General features: G+C 39.6%; 1 protein-coding gene across 8 annotated transcripts in view; it reads left to right on the top strand.

Annotated features, from left to right (window-relative positions):
- The window catches only part of DNAH7 (dynein axonemal heavy chain 7), a 270100-nt gene that overhangs the window by 18113 nt on the left and 235486 nt on the right, over positions 1-16501 (top strand). For 6 of the 8 annotated variants that reach the window (XR_012154342.1, XM_073306230.1, XM_073306228.1 and 3 more), the window contains exons 5-7: positions 1092-1185; positions 5940-6120; positions 6527-6602. The exons of 1 other annotated variant lie outside the window; for it this stretch is intronic. Coding sequence is in view for 5 of the 7 variants with exons in the window: in XM_073306230.1 (XP_073162331.1) it covers positions 1092-1185; positions 5940-6120; positions 6527-6602 (351 nt within the window). In the remaining 2 variants the exon portion in view is untranslated. Of the gene's footprint in view, positions 1-1091; positions 1186-5939; positions 6121-6526; positions 6603-16501 lie in introns of those variants that run through there. One more of the 8 variants, XM_073306232.1, reaches the window with a different exon arrangement.

Here is a 16501-nt window from a genome sequence, read left to right as displayed (position 1 = left end):
AAAGAACTGGTTTGATAAATCCTGTTACTTAACATAATCTGGAAATTTTGTAAACTAAATATATTATAAATATTAGTTTTTCTAACTGAATATATTCTTCATTATGTGTTCCTGCTGCTAAGGTGAGAATGAGATGGACCATCTGAATACTGGTATGAAAATGTTGACAAATTCAATAAAACAGAAAGCCAGAATCTAATCCCATAGTTTAGCATAAAGCAAACAAACAAACAAAAATGTATGGGTTAGAATTTATTAACTGTGTAAATATAAAAAATATTTGACTAGCGTAGTGCAATTATAATAACAAAGTTGTGTCAATGTTGGATAATGAGGGACATATCTCCTCTTGAGGAGCTTTCTTGTTTTCTTTAATATTGTCAACTGATTGCAATGGATTAATTTGAATAATTTCTTAGAATATATTTAACCTTCTCATAATTATAAGACCATTTTTTCACGAACCATGGGTTTGAGTCTGCCAACTTTACTTACATGAATAGTCCTTGCTAATATGACTAGTCCCTTGATTTGAAAGAAATTACTAAATAAAGATACCTTAACTGAAATTCTAGAAGTATTTCCTGCTTAAATCTTACAATTAGATTTGTTTTCAAAATATGGTCAATAGGCACAACAATTCCCTATGCACATTAAAGGCATAATTGAGAACTACACCTGTGAAACTTTAAAGAAAAGGTATTTAGTAAACTATTCCATTGTCTGGAAAAATATTTGGGTCCATATAGAATTCTTGATTATACTTATGATTCAGGTGGTGGCAGTCATCATTCTGTTGACCACTGCTGAGATATGATATGGTAGCTTTTAGAGATGCCAATACAGTTTGTCTGAAAAACATAGTGCATAGTACTGACACAAGGTGGGTGAGGTAATATCTTTTATTGGACCAACTTCTGTTGGTGAGAGACACAGAGCTGTGAAAGCCCAAAAGTCTCTGTCACCAGCAGAAGCTGGTCCAATAAAAGATAAAAGCTGGTCCAATAAAAGATATTACCTCTAATATCCTGGGACCAGCATGGCTACAACAACACTGCATAATGCATATTATGTCATTTTTGTTTTGTTAGGCAGCAAGACTTTACTCTGGAACAGCCTGTTTCACTAGATGAAACCCAGCCTCCAAGAACGGGTTCTCCTACACCCATAGAGAAAGACATTTTGGTAATTAAGACAGTGTTGTTTGCAATATTATTATAAATGATTGCTTTTTATTTCACTGAAATAGTGAGGAGGTGACTAATATTCTGAATTTATGTGGCAGTAGGCACTTTAATTGACATTAGTTTTATTTTGGCATACAGTACAGAGGTTTTATTGTTGATAATTTAGGGTAACTATTTTTTTAGCAAAAAGAACAAGGAGCACTTGTGGCACCTTAGAGACTAACAAATTTATTTGGGCATAAGCTGTCGTGGGCTAAAACCCACTTCATCAGATGCATGCAGTGGAAAATACAGTGGGAAGATATATATATACAGAGAACATGAAAAAATGGGGGTTTCCATACCAACTCTAATGAGACTAATCAATTAAGGTGGGCTGCTATTAGCAGGAGAAAAAAAACTTTTGTAGTGATAATCAGGATGGCCCATTTCAAACAGTTGACACGAAGGTGTGAGTAACGATAGGGGAGAAATTAGCATGGGGAAATAGTTTTTACTTTGTGTAATGACACATCCACTCCCAGTCTTTATTCAAGCCTAATTTAATGGTGTCCAGTTTGCAAATGAATTCCAGTTCTGCAGTTTCTCGGTGGAGTCTGTTTTTGAAGTTTTTTTGTTGAAGAATTGCAACTTTTAGGTCTGTAATTGAGTGTCCAGGGAGGATGAAGTGTTCTCCGACTGGTTTTTGAATGTTATAATTGTTGACATCTGATTTGTGTCCATTTATTCTTTTACGTAGAGACTGTCCAGTTTGACCAATGTACATGGCAGAGGGGCATTGCTGGCACATGATGGCATATATCACATTGGTAGATGTGCAGGTGAACAAGCCTCTGATAGTGTGGCTGATGTGATTAGGCCCTAAGATGGTATCCCCTGAATAGATATGTGGGCACAGTTGGCAACGGGCTTTGTTGCAAGGATAGGTTCCTGGGTTAGTGGTTCTGTTGTGTGGTATGTGGTTACTGGTGAGTATTTGCTTCAGGTTAGGGGGCTGTCTGTAAGCAAGGACTGGCCTGTCTCCCAAGATCTGTGAGAGTGATGGGTTGTCCTTCAGAATAGGTTGTAGATCCTTGATGATGTGTTGGAGAGGTTTTAGTTGGGGGCTGAAGGTGATGGCTAGTGGCGTTCTGTTATTTTCTGTTGGGCCTGGCCTGTAGTAGGTGACTTCTGGGTACTCTTCTGGCTCTGTCAATCTGTTTCTTCACTTCAGCAGGTGGGTATTGTAATTGTACGAATGCTTGATAGAGATCTTGTAGGTGTTTGTCTCTGTCTGAGGGATTGGAGCAAATGCGGTTGTATCGTAGAGCTTGGCTGTAGCCAATGGATCGTGTGGTGTGATCTGGGTGAAAGCTGGAGGCATGTAGGTAGGAATAGCAGTCAGTAGGTTTCCAGTATAGGGTGGTGTTTATGTGACCATCACTTATTAGCACCATAGTTTCCAGGAATTGGATCTCTTGTGTGGATTGGTCCAGGCTGAGGTTGATGGTGGGATGGAAATTGTGGAAATCATGGTGGAATTCGTCAAGGGCTCCTTTTCCATGGGTCCGGATGATGAAGATGTCATCAAAGTAGTGCAAGTAGAGTAGGGGCATTAGGGGACGAGAGCTGAGGAAGCGTTGTTCTAAGTCAGCCATAAAAATGTTGGCATACTGTGGGGCCATGTGGGTACCCATAGCAGTGCCGCTGGTTTGAAGGTATACATTGTCCCCAAATGTGAAATAGTTATGGGTGAGGAAAAAGTCATCACCTAATTACCATATTACCTAGCTGCTAAAATCTAGATTTTAAAGATCACAGCAAAGAGTTTTATTATGAACAACTTTTGTTATCTGGTGGTTAATTTAGATGGTAAATAATTTTTTTTTAATCTGCTAAAACAGATCTTTGTTTTCTTTCTTCTCCCCTTTAATGATTGGCATTTTAAATAGAGTCCAACAGCTTTTTTTCCCTGTCATGTTGGTAAATTATATTCCTCAGTAACTGTCTCTCAAGCTTTCAGACTAAAAACTAAGCAAATATCACTATTAAACAAAATACATTAGTGTCTCATTTTGCATACATATTTTAAGTCCTAATAACACAAAGAGTCTTGAAGATACAAAACAATAAAAATCTAATTAGGCTTTGTCTACACTATGCAGATTTTAGTGACATGGCTGTGCCGCTAAAAGGCATGCAGTGTAACCACTGTTTGTTGCCAGGCGAGAGCTCTCTCACCGACAAAAAACTTCCACCCCCCAATGAGTGGTGGTATCTTTGTTGGCAGGAGAACGCTCCTGCTGACAAAGCGCTTTTCTCACTGGCCCTTTTCCTTGACAAAACTTTTTGTCTTTCGGGGTGTGTGTTTTTTTTAACACTTCTGAATGACAAAAGTTTTGTTGTTCACTTGCCAGTGTGGACAAAGTCTAAAATTGTACTATCTACGTCCCTGTAGAATTTTGATCATTTGAGGGTCTCTTGGGCAGCATATTATCTGCAGTCTATTGGGCAACTCCTTTTGATGTTGGTGGGTGTTCTTCCATCGAATAAATACACTGTGTGGCTGTTTGAGTGCACTTAATGTAATGTAAAATATCTACTGATGTGTCTGTCAGTCAATGGAATCATTATACCAAAATTCCTTAGGATGCACTCTAAATTATGTCCTTGAAAGTGTGTCCTATGATATAATGTTTATAAATGTTCTTAAGAAGTCCTTATTGATGGGTCATTAAACCAATGCACTACCACAGAATTTAAGAATTATCAGTTTATATACTGCAGGTAGCCTCATCTCACTAATGAATAAAAATAAGGAACAAAACACCTGACATTTGATAAAGCCAACAGGCTAAAAATACAGCTGAAGAATTTGAAAAATGGGCACCCAAAGTTAGATTCTGAGAACCATATTTAGGTACCTAAATAAGCAAACTGATTTTCAAAAGTTCTCAGCATTTCTTAAAATTAGGTCATTTTTAAGATACCTGAATATGAATATAGGAGCTTAACTTTGGGTGTGCATTTTTGAAAATATGTTTAAAGATAACTTTCCAGTTTTATTTTATAAAATTTCTCAAATTGCACATTTTAAAATTATTTCAGTCCAGCTGGACTTCTTGGGATAGTCTTTCCTATCAGTCTGCATTGATCTGTGTTTTCTCCCACTCTATTCCCCCCCACTCTTCTTCCATTGTATGGACTTTATTCGTTCCTCTCACAGAATAACCCTTGTGAAGGGAGAAAATGCTTCCAAAATAGACTGACCTTTAAAGGCCATGCTTAAGGGGTGGCATCATGGGCTTCATACCACACGGAGGCAGAGACTTGATAGGAAAATCTAGGTGTATCCTTACTGATCTTAGGAGCTTCTACAGAGAGGGCTAGGAACAAATTACTGTGGAGCCATTCTACCACTGGTGCCTTTGCCATTTCCACTCCCTGATCCCCTTTCCAAGAAGGATGAAAGTATAAAGCAGTAGTTAATGTTACAAGAAGAATTAACTTACATGGATATCCTGAACATCTAACAGTTTGCTAGAGAAGCATACATTGCAGTAGCTGCTTCTTATTCCTGCTGATCTACTGTAAGCCTAAAATGCTTCTTGACACCCCACAGAATTCTAACCCTCTGATTGTACCGCAGCAGGGTGTCTGCAGAGTGGGTGGAACATTTGGTGGAACTACCATACCTGTCTTCTACAAATTAGGTCTGTTTTCTGCTCGGATTTCTGCTATTTGCCTTTTAATAGGAGCAGAGTGTATAGCACTTTGTCCTTTGTTCCTGCCTTCACTGCTTAGTATCCCTTTTTCCAGCCTCTCTATAATTATACTTTTACTTCACATCTGCAGCCTGATTAGCTTGTCTGTTTTAAAATTTATTAAAAAAATAATTTTATCCTGCTTCATGCCCTGAGGTAGTTTTTGTAATTCAAAATAAAACTGACAAGCCTATTGGACTATGCAGAAACTATGTTAGATGGGGTGGGATCTGAGTTACCCAGGAAAGAATTTTCTGTAGTATCTGGCTGGTGAATCTTGCCCATATGCTCAGGGTTTAGCTGATCGCCATATTTGGAGTCGGGAAGGAATTTTCCTCCAGGGCAGATTGGAAGAGGCCCTGGAGGTTTTTCCGCCTTCCTCTGTAGCATGGGGCACGGATCACTTGCTGGAAGATTCTCTGCTCCTTGAAGTCTTTAAACCACGATTTGAGGACTTCAGTAGCTCAGACATAGGTGAGAGGTTTTTCGCAGGAGTGGGTGGGTGAGATTCTGTGGCCTGCGTTGTGCAGGAGGTCAGGCTAGATGATCATAATGGTCCCTTCTGACCTTATCTATGAATCTATAAATGTTGGTGAAACACACATCTGTGGCTTTCCTTTGAAGATTAAAAACTGCATTTTCCCTTTTTTGCAGCATGGTGAATGGCTTTGAGTTTCACCAGTACTTCCCTTCAGTCTGACCCAGCTGTCTGTGTTTTATTTTGTAGTAGAAAACTATTAATTAGTTCCATCAAAGAGCTCCTAATTTGCTTAACTTTTTAAAGACAAAATGAAACAGCAAGCTAATCAGACCTTACAGATGGACTAGTAAAACCCAAATAAAAAGAAGAAAACATGTACTGGATAGAAAATATATATAATGTAAACCAATTCTTAATACTCCTGAAATGTACTTATGCTTCCATCAAAAGCAGCACTAGCAATGACATCTTTCTCTTTTTGTTATAATGCCAAACTGAGCCAACTTATTTAATGCCTTTATTGTACAGAAATATTACTATTACATTCACCATGGAATTGATACAGAACATGTTGCTCCAATGGAAGACTCTTGGCTGGAGCATGTCTTGGATTTAGTTCCACAGCATCTGAAAGTACTCAGCGAAAGTATATATTTACTGTCTGATGAAATGAAAGAAGACTATCTTCTGAGTGTAAAGAAAGCTATAGGTAAATTGATGATGATGATATCTGTTCTTTTTAGTTATATATTTCAATAACTCAGAATATTCATATAAGTTCATTGTGAATACCATCCTTAAATAAATTAGAAGTTTGTAGGTGACTGAGATGTTGGATACATATTTTTAATAGGAAAGTTCTACAGGATTTCATATTTTTTTCCTTTAAGGGAGAAATATGGCATCATTCAATACTTTTGCTGTTTCATAAAAATTGCTTTTATTTTGTAAATCTCACTTAAATAAAATTTTGAATTACATACCCTGTGCAGTTACACCCATGCATCAGCATTCACTTCACTGGGGTTGCCCAACTGTTTGGATCCATTAGTCTAGTGTTGTTTTTCCTTTGCTAAGCATATTTATGTTTTGGCTTTTTTTATACTTTCTTTTAGTTGACTTTGTTTTAAGAGATCCCAGGGGAAAAGATGAAGACAAGAAGGAAGCTTTTCTTCCACCTCATCGTGCAGAGTAAGAAAACATATTCCTTCAAGAACACTGACTAGACAACAGTAGGAGAGAATACTGTATGTAGGGCAACCTTATTAGAGAAAGGCAATTGATCCAAACTGGAGCATGTTAATTATCACTAAAAAGAAATATTTAGTTATTTGTTGCATAACCTCATATAGTTGCATATTAAAGCACTGAAAAATGTGGTTAGTCTGACAAACTTTTGAGAACAAGTTTTCTGTTGGAGCATTTAACATTTATAGATTATAAGGTTGGATGTAGTTCCACAGCAAGGGATCATAAGATAACTGGTCACATCCTCAGCTGATGTAAATTGACATTGCTTTTTAGTGCACAGTCTGCATGGATTTCAGTGTAGCTATGCCAATTTACAATGGCTAAGGATCCATCTTGGTAAGTTTTAGTCCAAGTATACAATATATAGCAACAGTAATTAAACACTTTCTTTCCTCTCAAAACAATTCAACAATGTGTACACTTCTTAAACTTTCAGTCATATTACAAAGCACTCATTGAGAAGCAAACAAATAATATATTTAACATTTAGGAATTGGCATGTAGAAATTATCAGATAAGCCTCTACCAACATAGCTAAAGGAGAATATCAGTTGGCAAGCAGGCAAAAGAAAGGTGAAAGATAAATGATCCAATTCTAGAATGTGTTGGATCGTTTATGCTGCTCTTCACCAAGCAGATCAAATTTCCGCTTATGTGACATTGATTTCAGTGCTACAATGACTGTTAGCTGATCTTACACTTTTTAAGACAGGTGTGAAAGGAATGCACCCAGTCCATTAATGTATACAAAGATACCATAGAATCATAGAAGATTAGGGTTGGAAGAGACCTCAGGAGGTCATCTAGTCCAACGCCCTGCTCAAAGCAGGACCAACCCAACTAAAGCATCCCAGCCAGGGCTTGATTTAGTGGGGTAGGTCCTGCTTTGAGCAGAGGGTAGGACTAGATGACCTCCTGAGGTCTCTTCCAACCCTAATCTTCTATGATATCTTTGTATACAGTAATGGACTGTATGCATTCCTTTCACACCTGCCTTAAAAAGAGTAGGATCAGCTAACAGTCATTGTAGCTCTAAAATCAATGTCACATAAGTGGAAATTTGATCTGCTTGGTGAAGAGCAGCATAAACGATCCAATTCTAGAATGTGTTTTCAGCCCTTCTGGGATATGAAAGTGAAGTGGTTGCAGTCTGTCTTATATGTGGAGGTTTAAGCATAAACTGGCTAACCAGTTGCCTTTAGTTGAAAGGAACCCCACAGACACCCTGGCAACATTGTGACTTCCGTTTTTAGAGTTCAGTTTTTTAACTAACCCATCCATTGGTCTGCAGTCTAGCTTTTTATGTTAACTTGTCAAATGCTCTTTTATTTGCCCATCATATTCCTTGTGAAATAGTCCAATCCTAACTAAAGCTGTCAAGGATTTGAAAGAGACCTAGAAATACAGAGTTCTATACTATAAATTAAGTTGCAGCCAAATCAGTGGGGAAAAACTGACAAAATTAGCCTCATTCCAAATAGCCAAACTTACCATAGCAACAGAGCTATGCTGCTTCATGTTAATCCTCGTCTTCCACGACATGAGACACATGGAGAGTTTTCATCTGTAGATAGAGATGTAATTTTCATTAGTACATCTTGCATATTGCATTAGTGTTTACATTAATTTGTATTATGATATATAAAGGCAATGCACATACAGTTATTTTAAAACACTAACTAGTTACAATTTCTACCTTTTTATCTTTGGTATTTGAAATACATAAGACTCTGCTTTGTGTTGTTGTTGTATTCCTCGCTTGTTCCTCCCCTACCTTCTAACTGCAGCCCCTAAAATGGCTTTGACACCAGTAGTACAATACGGACTTGATCCAGAGCCCATTGAAAACCATGAAAATTCTTTCCATTGACTGGGCCATATATTGTGGGGAAAATTACCAGAAAATTATTTAACAAAAAGGTCTTGCTGTAATTTACATTTCTGGCCTGTGGCTTAAGATACCTGAAATATAATCAGATGTACATCTGTAATCTCTGCAAATTTTGTGTTGTGTGTTGCTTAGTCAGTTCCCACCCTGAAAAGAGTGGCAATATATGAGGGAAAGGTCCAGTACAGTTTTCTGATGGTTGGGCATAGGGGCTATCCCATGCAGAACTACCATGTTGTCTGTCACCTGTTGTTCCACTGAGGTGGTGAGGTGTGTATAAAAGGGAGAACATTATGGTAGAACAAATATATCTTACGTTGCAGTTGCACACTTACTTTTGCTTACCATAAGTGCAAAATTCTGTCTCAGACTAGTGCCATTTGGCAAAACAATTCTCTTCCACTAACATACTTGAGGCATGAAACTTTCTTCTAATCAAATTAATATAGGAACCGTTCTTAGCTGGGTGTTACATAAATTTCAAATAGCTATTTTGCAGTCTCACAAAATTAATTACAAAAACTACTAAGCAGTATTTTCCCCTGTAGACAGAAATTGTTTTGTTATAGCTGTCCATTCTGAGGGTGCAAACAAGAGTATTCACAAGAAATATGGGACATTTCTTACTAATGGTTCTGTTTTCCTCTTTGCACAGCAGAGAGGCGTGGCTTTTAAAATGGAAACATCAGATTTGATCGTGTGGATTTGTCAGTGCCTCTTGTGAGGCACCAAGAGCCCTGGGGTGGTGGTGTCTTCTGTGGGAGTCAGGGGTGGTCAGCATTTTATAGGCTCAGGCCTCATATGTCTCTATGAAACAGCAACCATTTTCTTCAGTAATGTAGTTAAAATTCCACTTTGTTTTACTGTTTTTTCTTTTCATTTTGGACTTCAATTTAAGACATTTTAAATCTGTCTTTTATGAAAGCAACTATTGGGAGATGAAAAATTGTTAATTGCTAAATGGCTAAGCTGGTTGTATGCCATGGCAAAAAAATGGGAAAAGTCTTGATTCTTCTTCGAGTAGCCTCTGCATAGTCTCACTCATGGGATGTGCTGATGGTGCAACTCTGAAATGGAACCTTTTGATAACACTGCTGATTGGAGCACTCTCACAGCCCTTTCTGACCCTGCTCTTACTGTTCCTGAAAGTTCTGAGGGTGAGGCTATCAAATGGGCATGGTGCTCCAGTCACCTCCATTCCTTCCAACCAGAGTAGCTGATGGATTAGGAACTGTTTTGGGCCCTTAGCCTAGACCCTTAGCTTAGACAATGCCTTTTACACCTAGCCTAAATTTTAGCTGAAATACTGTCCTAAATCTTAGCTATTTATTGTTTCAGTGTTTCATTTTAAAAAAAAATTCTAGTTAGTTGTTAGTATAGGTCGTTAGCGTTTTGGTTGCACTTTTAGGATCTGATGGAGGATTGGAAAATCAAGAATCAGGAGTACAAAACCTATGCCTCTTGTCCCTTGGTCCTTCTGGCATTGGACACTTATACAAGATGCCTAGCCTGCCTCAGAGAGGGACACCGTCCCTCAAGATACTCAGTCTACTGTACTTTCACTCCAATTGCTTGAAGGAACAACAGGTAGCCAAGCCCTCCAGATCCAGTATGGTCCCTTGGATCCACAAGTGTGTATAGTCCAGCTTCAGCTCCCCAATGCTTCTGGAGAGAAGAAGCAACAGAAATGTTTGCATGAGATACCTTCTTCAATTCTGAGTTTCAAGAAACTTGTGGTACCCAAAAGGATCCTAAACTGTCAGATCTGAAATTGAAAAGCAGAGAAACACTGTTAGTAATAGCCAATTCACAGTAGTGACCTCCCTTGGATCTGGGAACTTTGGTACTGTGAAAAGACTCAGTGCACAAGCAGGACTCTGTCACTAGGGCCTAAAGGCACTCGGGGGGATATGTTGCATCTGTTTTCTCTGAATTTCTAGCTTCCGGCTCCTAAATTGGGCCAGAAAGGGTCTTGGACATCTGACAAATCAGGCAGCTAATGTTTTGTACACACTGGATCCAGCTCCTTGTTTTGAGCCTGCACAACCACCATTAACAGTGGTAGCTCAAATCCACCATACAGATCTGCACTCTCAGTTTATGTTATGCAGAAGGGAGTGATAAAAATATGGAAGAGAAAAGACGAGCTTCTTTGGATCCCCATATTACTGCTTTTCCAGAATAAGAGAAGAATTAGTAGTAGGCATGTCTCACCACCTGATTGGCTCTCTACCAAGCATTACTAGGAATCCCAGCACACCCATTATAGCAGAAGTATTTTCCTCCAAGAGCTTTGGGAAGATTTTGGTCATTGGATCCATCCGTAATTTACAGGAAAAGACAGTAATCCTCAACCATTGTACCAGACATGCTCTCAGAAGAGGGAGAGCCTGTAGTGCCTGAAGAATATTAAGAAATTAATCCTGAGTTGGCAGACCGGATCTCTTCAGGTTCCATTCTACAACAACCTTGGCTCTCTGTTGAAGAACAGAATTACACATCCAGTTGTAGAGGGACTCTTGCAACCAGCAAAAACTATATGCCCACTCCTACATCTGTACAAGCATTATCAGACAAGGCAGATCAATTGTATCAGTTACTGCATAAGTGATTTTCATTTCCCCACCCAACATCCATCCAGTTCCAAATCTGCATGTGGAAGAAACTGCAATTCAGAAGTCTGAGGGTGATCAGATATATGCTATGCCATCTTATAAAGAAACCAAAAAGAGTGGATGCTCTGTGAAGAAAAATATTTTCATCTGCAACACTGGGCATAAGAGTGTTAAATTATGAAGCTGTAATGGCTTCCTACCAGTACCATGTTTGGGGAAAGGTGGTGGTATTTGCAACATCCTTTCCTGAAGATCAGAGGCAGTTAGCCAGTGCCCTCATTTCTGAAGGATGGCTTGTTGCAATGCATAGTGTTATAGTGTCATTTGATTCATCTTACTCTTCTGTCAGAGCAGTACCTTGAACCATCTCTCTTAGGCATCACATGTGACTTATAACATCTGGACTCACTCCAAAAAACAAAAGCTAAATATGAAGTACCTTCCCTTTGAATGAGGTGGCTTATTTAACACAAAGACGATGAAGTCCTTGAAAAATGAAGGATGCTAGGTTTACAGCCAGATATTTGTAAGTATATCAACAGCCCAGGAGAACTTGAGTACCTGTGTTCAGGTATCACATGCAGAAATATCCATTCTCATCTTTGCCATGTTATTTTTAACAGAGATGCCACTGCCATCAACAAAAACATCCTCCTCAGCAACATTAGCAGCAAAGGAGAAAAACTTTTAAGCCCGATGTAAACGACAAATAAGTCCCAGTGTTGACTTCTGTGCCAGGCTTTGGACCTCAAGTTTAGTATGCGGCCTGAGAGCCAAAAAACAATTCATCATTCCTTTCCCACCCCATTTGATGACTACCTGTGTTACTACTTCAACAACTGGAGTGCTATAAACATAGACACGTGGATTTAGAAATAACACACAGCAGACACCATATCCAGTTCAATTCTCTCTCCTCTTAAGCATCCCAATTCAGTTCTCCTCTTAAGCACCCCCTATCTCATCCCTATTCAGGGACCCTTCTCGTAACTCTACTAAGATCAGAGGTTCTGTCTGGTTTGACAACAGTGACCATAGATGAGGTGCCAAGGGAATTCAGAGGAAAAGGAGTTTAATAAAGATAATTCCTAATCCTGAAAAGGGATGGAGGTTTTTGACCTATATTAGAATTGAGAAAACATTCTTTTGTCAGAAAGTTCACTTACATATGCTGACCCTAGCATTTATAATACCTTCCCTTTCAGCACAGAATTGGTTTGCAGCTTTTGATATGAATGATGCATATTTCAATCAGACTCAGTCTTTGTTTTCTAGTAGGGAAGATGATTTCCCATTCAGGGTCCTTCAGTTTGGTCTTTCTGCTGGCTCCAGAAGTTTTACAAAATGCTCTCAGATGTGGTAGCACATTTACAGAGACAATAGATCCATGGATACCCATATTTAGATGACAGTTAAAACCATTGCCAGAAGAAAATCTATCCAGAACCATGTATCCTAAGGTTATCTCGTTGAGAAGTTGGGACTTAGGCTAAATTTGGAGCAGTTGCTCCTGCTACTCACTCAAAAGATCTGGACTGTCAAGTAGGGAGAGCACTTCTTCCGGAATAGGTTTTTAAAGATTCAGTTAGCCATAGCTTTACTACACCAACCACCATGTCAGAGAGCCATATTCTTTCTTAAATTAATGGGCTTAATAGCCTCAGCTGTATATGCAACAACTTACACCCAGTTCAAAATGAGATCTCAAACAGTGGTTGGCAAATAATTACTAAATGAATTTAGCCAGCATCTCTAACAAAGACCATACCAAAGAATTTGCAATTGTCTCAATCAATCATGGGAGACTCAGTCACAATATTCTTAATGGGGGTGCCTTTCAACCCTCCAGTTCCATCAGTAACCTCAGAAACATCCAGTGTGGGATGAGGAGCACACGTCAATGAATGGACAGTTCATGGCCATTGGAATTCCCAGGAAAAGCAAACAAACAGCAGTATGCTAGCAGAACTGACAGCAATACGATGGGTTTCCAAATCTTTTTTACTTCATCTTCATCACAAGGTGGTTCAGCTAGTCAAGGACAACATAAGACTGGCTGTACTAGGTTAGACCAATGGGCCTGGTATCCTGTCTTCTGACAGTGGCTGGTGCCAGATGCTTCAGAGACAGGGCAATTATCAAGTGATCCATGCAGGGTTCTATCTAGAGTGATCCATCCCGTCATTCAGTCTTGGCTTCTGGCAGTCTGAGGTTTAGAGAAACCCAAAGCATGGTCCCTGACCATCTTGGCTAATAGCCACTGATGGACCTATCCTCCATAAACTGATCTAATTTGTTTTTGAACACATTTATGCTTTTGGCTTTCACAGCATCACCCAGCAATGAGTTCCACAGTACTTCCTTATGTTTGTTTTAAATCTGTTGCATATTAATTTAATTGGGTGACCCTTGGTCCGTGTGTTATGAGAAGGGTATATAACACTTATTTTCTCCACACCATTCATGATGGACATCTATCATATCCCCTGCCTGGTCATCTCTTTTCCAAGCTGAATAGTCCCAATCTTTTTTAATCTTTCCTCATATGGAAGCTGGTCCATATCCCTCATCATTTTTGTTGCCTTTCTCTGCACTTTTTCCAATTCTAATGTATCTTCTTTTTTTAAATAAGGTGACCAGAACTCCATTCAATATTCAAAGCGTGGGAAAACCATGGATTTATATAATTGCATTATGATATATTCTGTCTTATTATCTATCCCTTTCCTTATGGTTCCTGACATTCTGTTAGGTTTTGACTGCCGCTGCACATTGGGTGGATGTTTTCAGAGAACTATCCACAGTGACACCAAGATCTCTTTCTTGAGTGCTAAAAACTAATTTAGATCCCATCATTTTGTACGTATAGTTTGGATTATGTTTTCCACTGTTCATTGCTTTGCACTTACCAACATTGAATTTCATCTGTCATTTTGTTGCCTAGTTCCCCAGTTTTGTGAGATCCCTTTGTAATTCTTTAGTCAGCTTTGGACTTAACTATCTTGAGTAATTTTGTATCATCTGCCAATTTTGTCACCTCACTATTTACCCCCTTTTCCAGATCATTTATGAATATGTTGAATAGTACTGGTCCCTGTACAGACCTTTGGGGGACACCACTATTTACTTCTCTCCATTCTGAAAACTGACCATTTATACTTACCCTTTGTTTCCTATCTTTTAACCAGTTATTGATCCATGAGAGGACCTTCCCTCTTACCCAATGGCTGCTTACTTTTCTTAAGAGCTTTTGGTATGAGACCTTGTCATGACATGGTAGCAGTAAGTTATGTAAAAAATAGGTTGGAGCTTACTCCCTGGAGCTGTGGGAGGCAGTGGCTCGGTAGGAATGGTGCAGTGAGTACAAGATCTTCGCTGTAGCTCTAGATAGAGCCCTGCATGGATAAAGATTTATATCCATGGATATAAACCGGATATCCACAGAGCTACAGGGCTCTACCAGGAACTGCAGGGGTGAAAGCAGCAGCATGTCAGGCACCAGTGCCCCATGCTGGTAGCTCCTCCAGGTAGTTGTACTTCCCCCAGCTCTGCTTCCAGCCCCACCCACTGGGGTGGGCACTAGGCTGTCCCTGGTTGCACTATGGTGTACAACCAGCTTGCACACCCCTGGACAGGAGACACAGACCGCTGTGTGAAAGGGACTGCTGTCCAGGAGCATGCAAGCCACTTGCACACAGTAGTGTGACCAGGGACAGCTGCCGGTGCTCCCCTGGTGCCCGCCCTAGTGGGCAGGGCTGGGAGTGGGGTGGGGCTGGGCACAGTACAGGAGTGGGGCCGGAGGACCTGCTGGAGTAGGGCACCGATTTCTGTGAGCAGCAGCCTGACATGCTGCTGCTTTCACCTCTGCGGTTCCCGGTAGAGCGCTGTAGCGCCATGTATACCCACATCCGGGGATATAAATTTTGCATCTGCACAGGGCTCTAGCTCTGCACCTAGCTGCCTAGGATGGTCATTAAAAAACCATCAGTGGTACACAAGAGCTTAGACTCATGGAGTCATTCAGATGTAGACAGCTTTTCAACCAAGAAAAACCATGAAATGTCCCAGATTTTGATTGAGAACAGGAAAAGACAGCCAATCCATCTCAAAATCAGCCCTCATAAACCAGTGGCAGGGTCTTCTTTATCCCTTCCCTCCATTTCCCCTCATCCAGAGGATAATAAGGAAGATAAAATAAGACAAAGTAATTCTGGTTGCCCCAGAATAGTTGAGGCAACAGTATTTCCCAGACCTTCTTCACCTATCCAAAGGAATTTAGCAATCTTTCTATTCACTCCACATCTGTTGGCTCTACAGCATGGAATGGATTATTACTCATATCCTACTAGTGCCTGCTAGCTTGGGCTATAGGGCTCAGGCAGAATTAGAAAAATCTTCTCATTAGAGGTACACGTCTTAATTAACTCCCAGGAAAGACTCAACCCATACGTGGTGTAGCCTCAAGTGGAAGAGTTTTTTTCCTCTGGGCAAATAGTAACAATATAGTCCCAACCCCAGCTTTCATTCAGGCTGTATTGGACTACATGGTACAGCTGAAATTTTCAAGTCTCTATCATTGATTAAAGTTAATTTAGCAACCATATCGATTTATCACTCATAGAAAACCATCTGTTTCCACACATGGGACAGTAAAGAGATTTATGAAAGGGTTGATGAACTTCTACCAACCAGTCCAGAACCCTTCACCAGCATTGGATCTTAACATAGTCCTAACACAACTTATGAAGTCTCTCTTTGAGCCAGTGGGAGAGTGCTCTTTATTTCACCTTTCAATTAAAACAGCTTTCACTATAGCTGTAACATCAGCTATAAAAGTGACTGAACTGCAGCCTCTCATGGCTGACCTGCGATTTATAGTATTCCAAAAAGATAAAGTTGTGCTATGTCACCAACAGGTTCCTACCTACTTTGGTAACCCAATTTCACATTAATCGGTCAATTAACCTGCTGGTAATTTTCCCAAGCCCACATGCACCTGCAGGTGAAAAATTGCATAATTTAGTTTTAGATACAAAAAGGGCTTGAGTTTTTTTTTTTAAATTGTTAAGAAAGTTTCCTAATCTATTCACATGTTACGCTAATAATAAAAAAAGTTAAGTGATCACCTCTTATGCATTATAAATTGGCTTAGGCTATGCATATAAGGGGCCTACACACTAGCATCCATCCCTATCCTTATTTCACCACAACGATGGTGAACTCAATGACATGCCTTAGACATGTTCCACATACAGAAGTTTGTAGGGCTGCAATGTGGAGATCCATAGATACGTTGGACCTAGAGTCTAGATCAGATGCTCAGTTGGGCAGAGCAG

The sequence above is a fragment of the Lepidochelys kempii genome, chromosome 11 (assembly GCF_965140265.1).
Source record: "Lepidochelys kempii isolate rLepKem1 chromosome 11, rLepKem1.hap2, whole genome shotgun sequence".
Lineage (NCBI taxonomy): Eukaryota > Metazoa > Chordata > Testudines > Cheloniidae > Lepidochelys > Lepidochelys kempii.
This window is presented reverse-complemented; position numbering and strand designations above follow the sequence as displayed.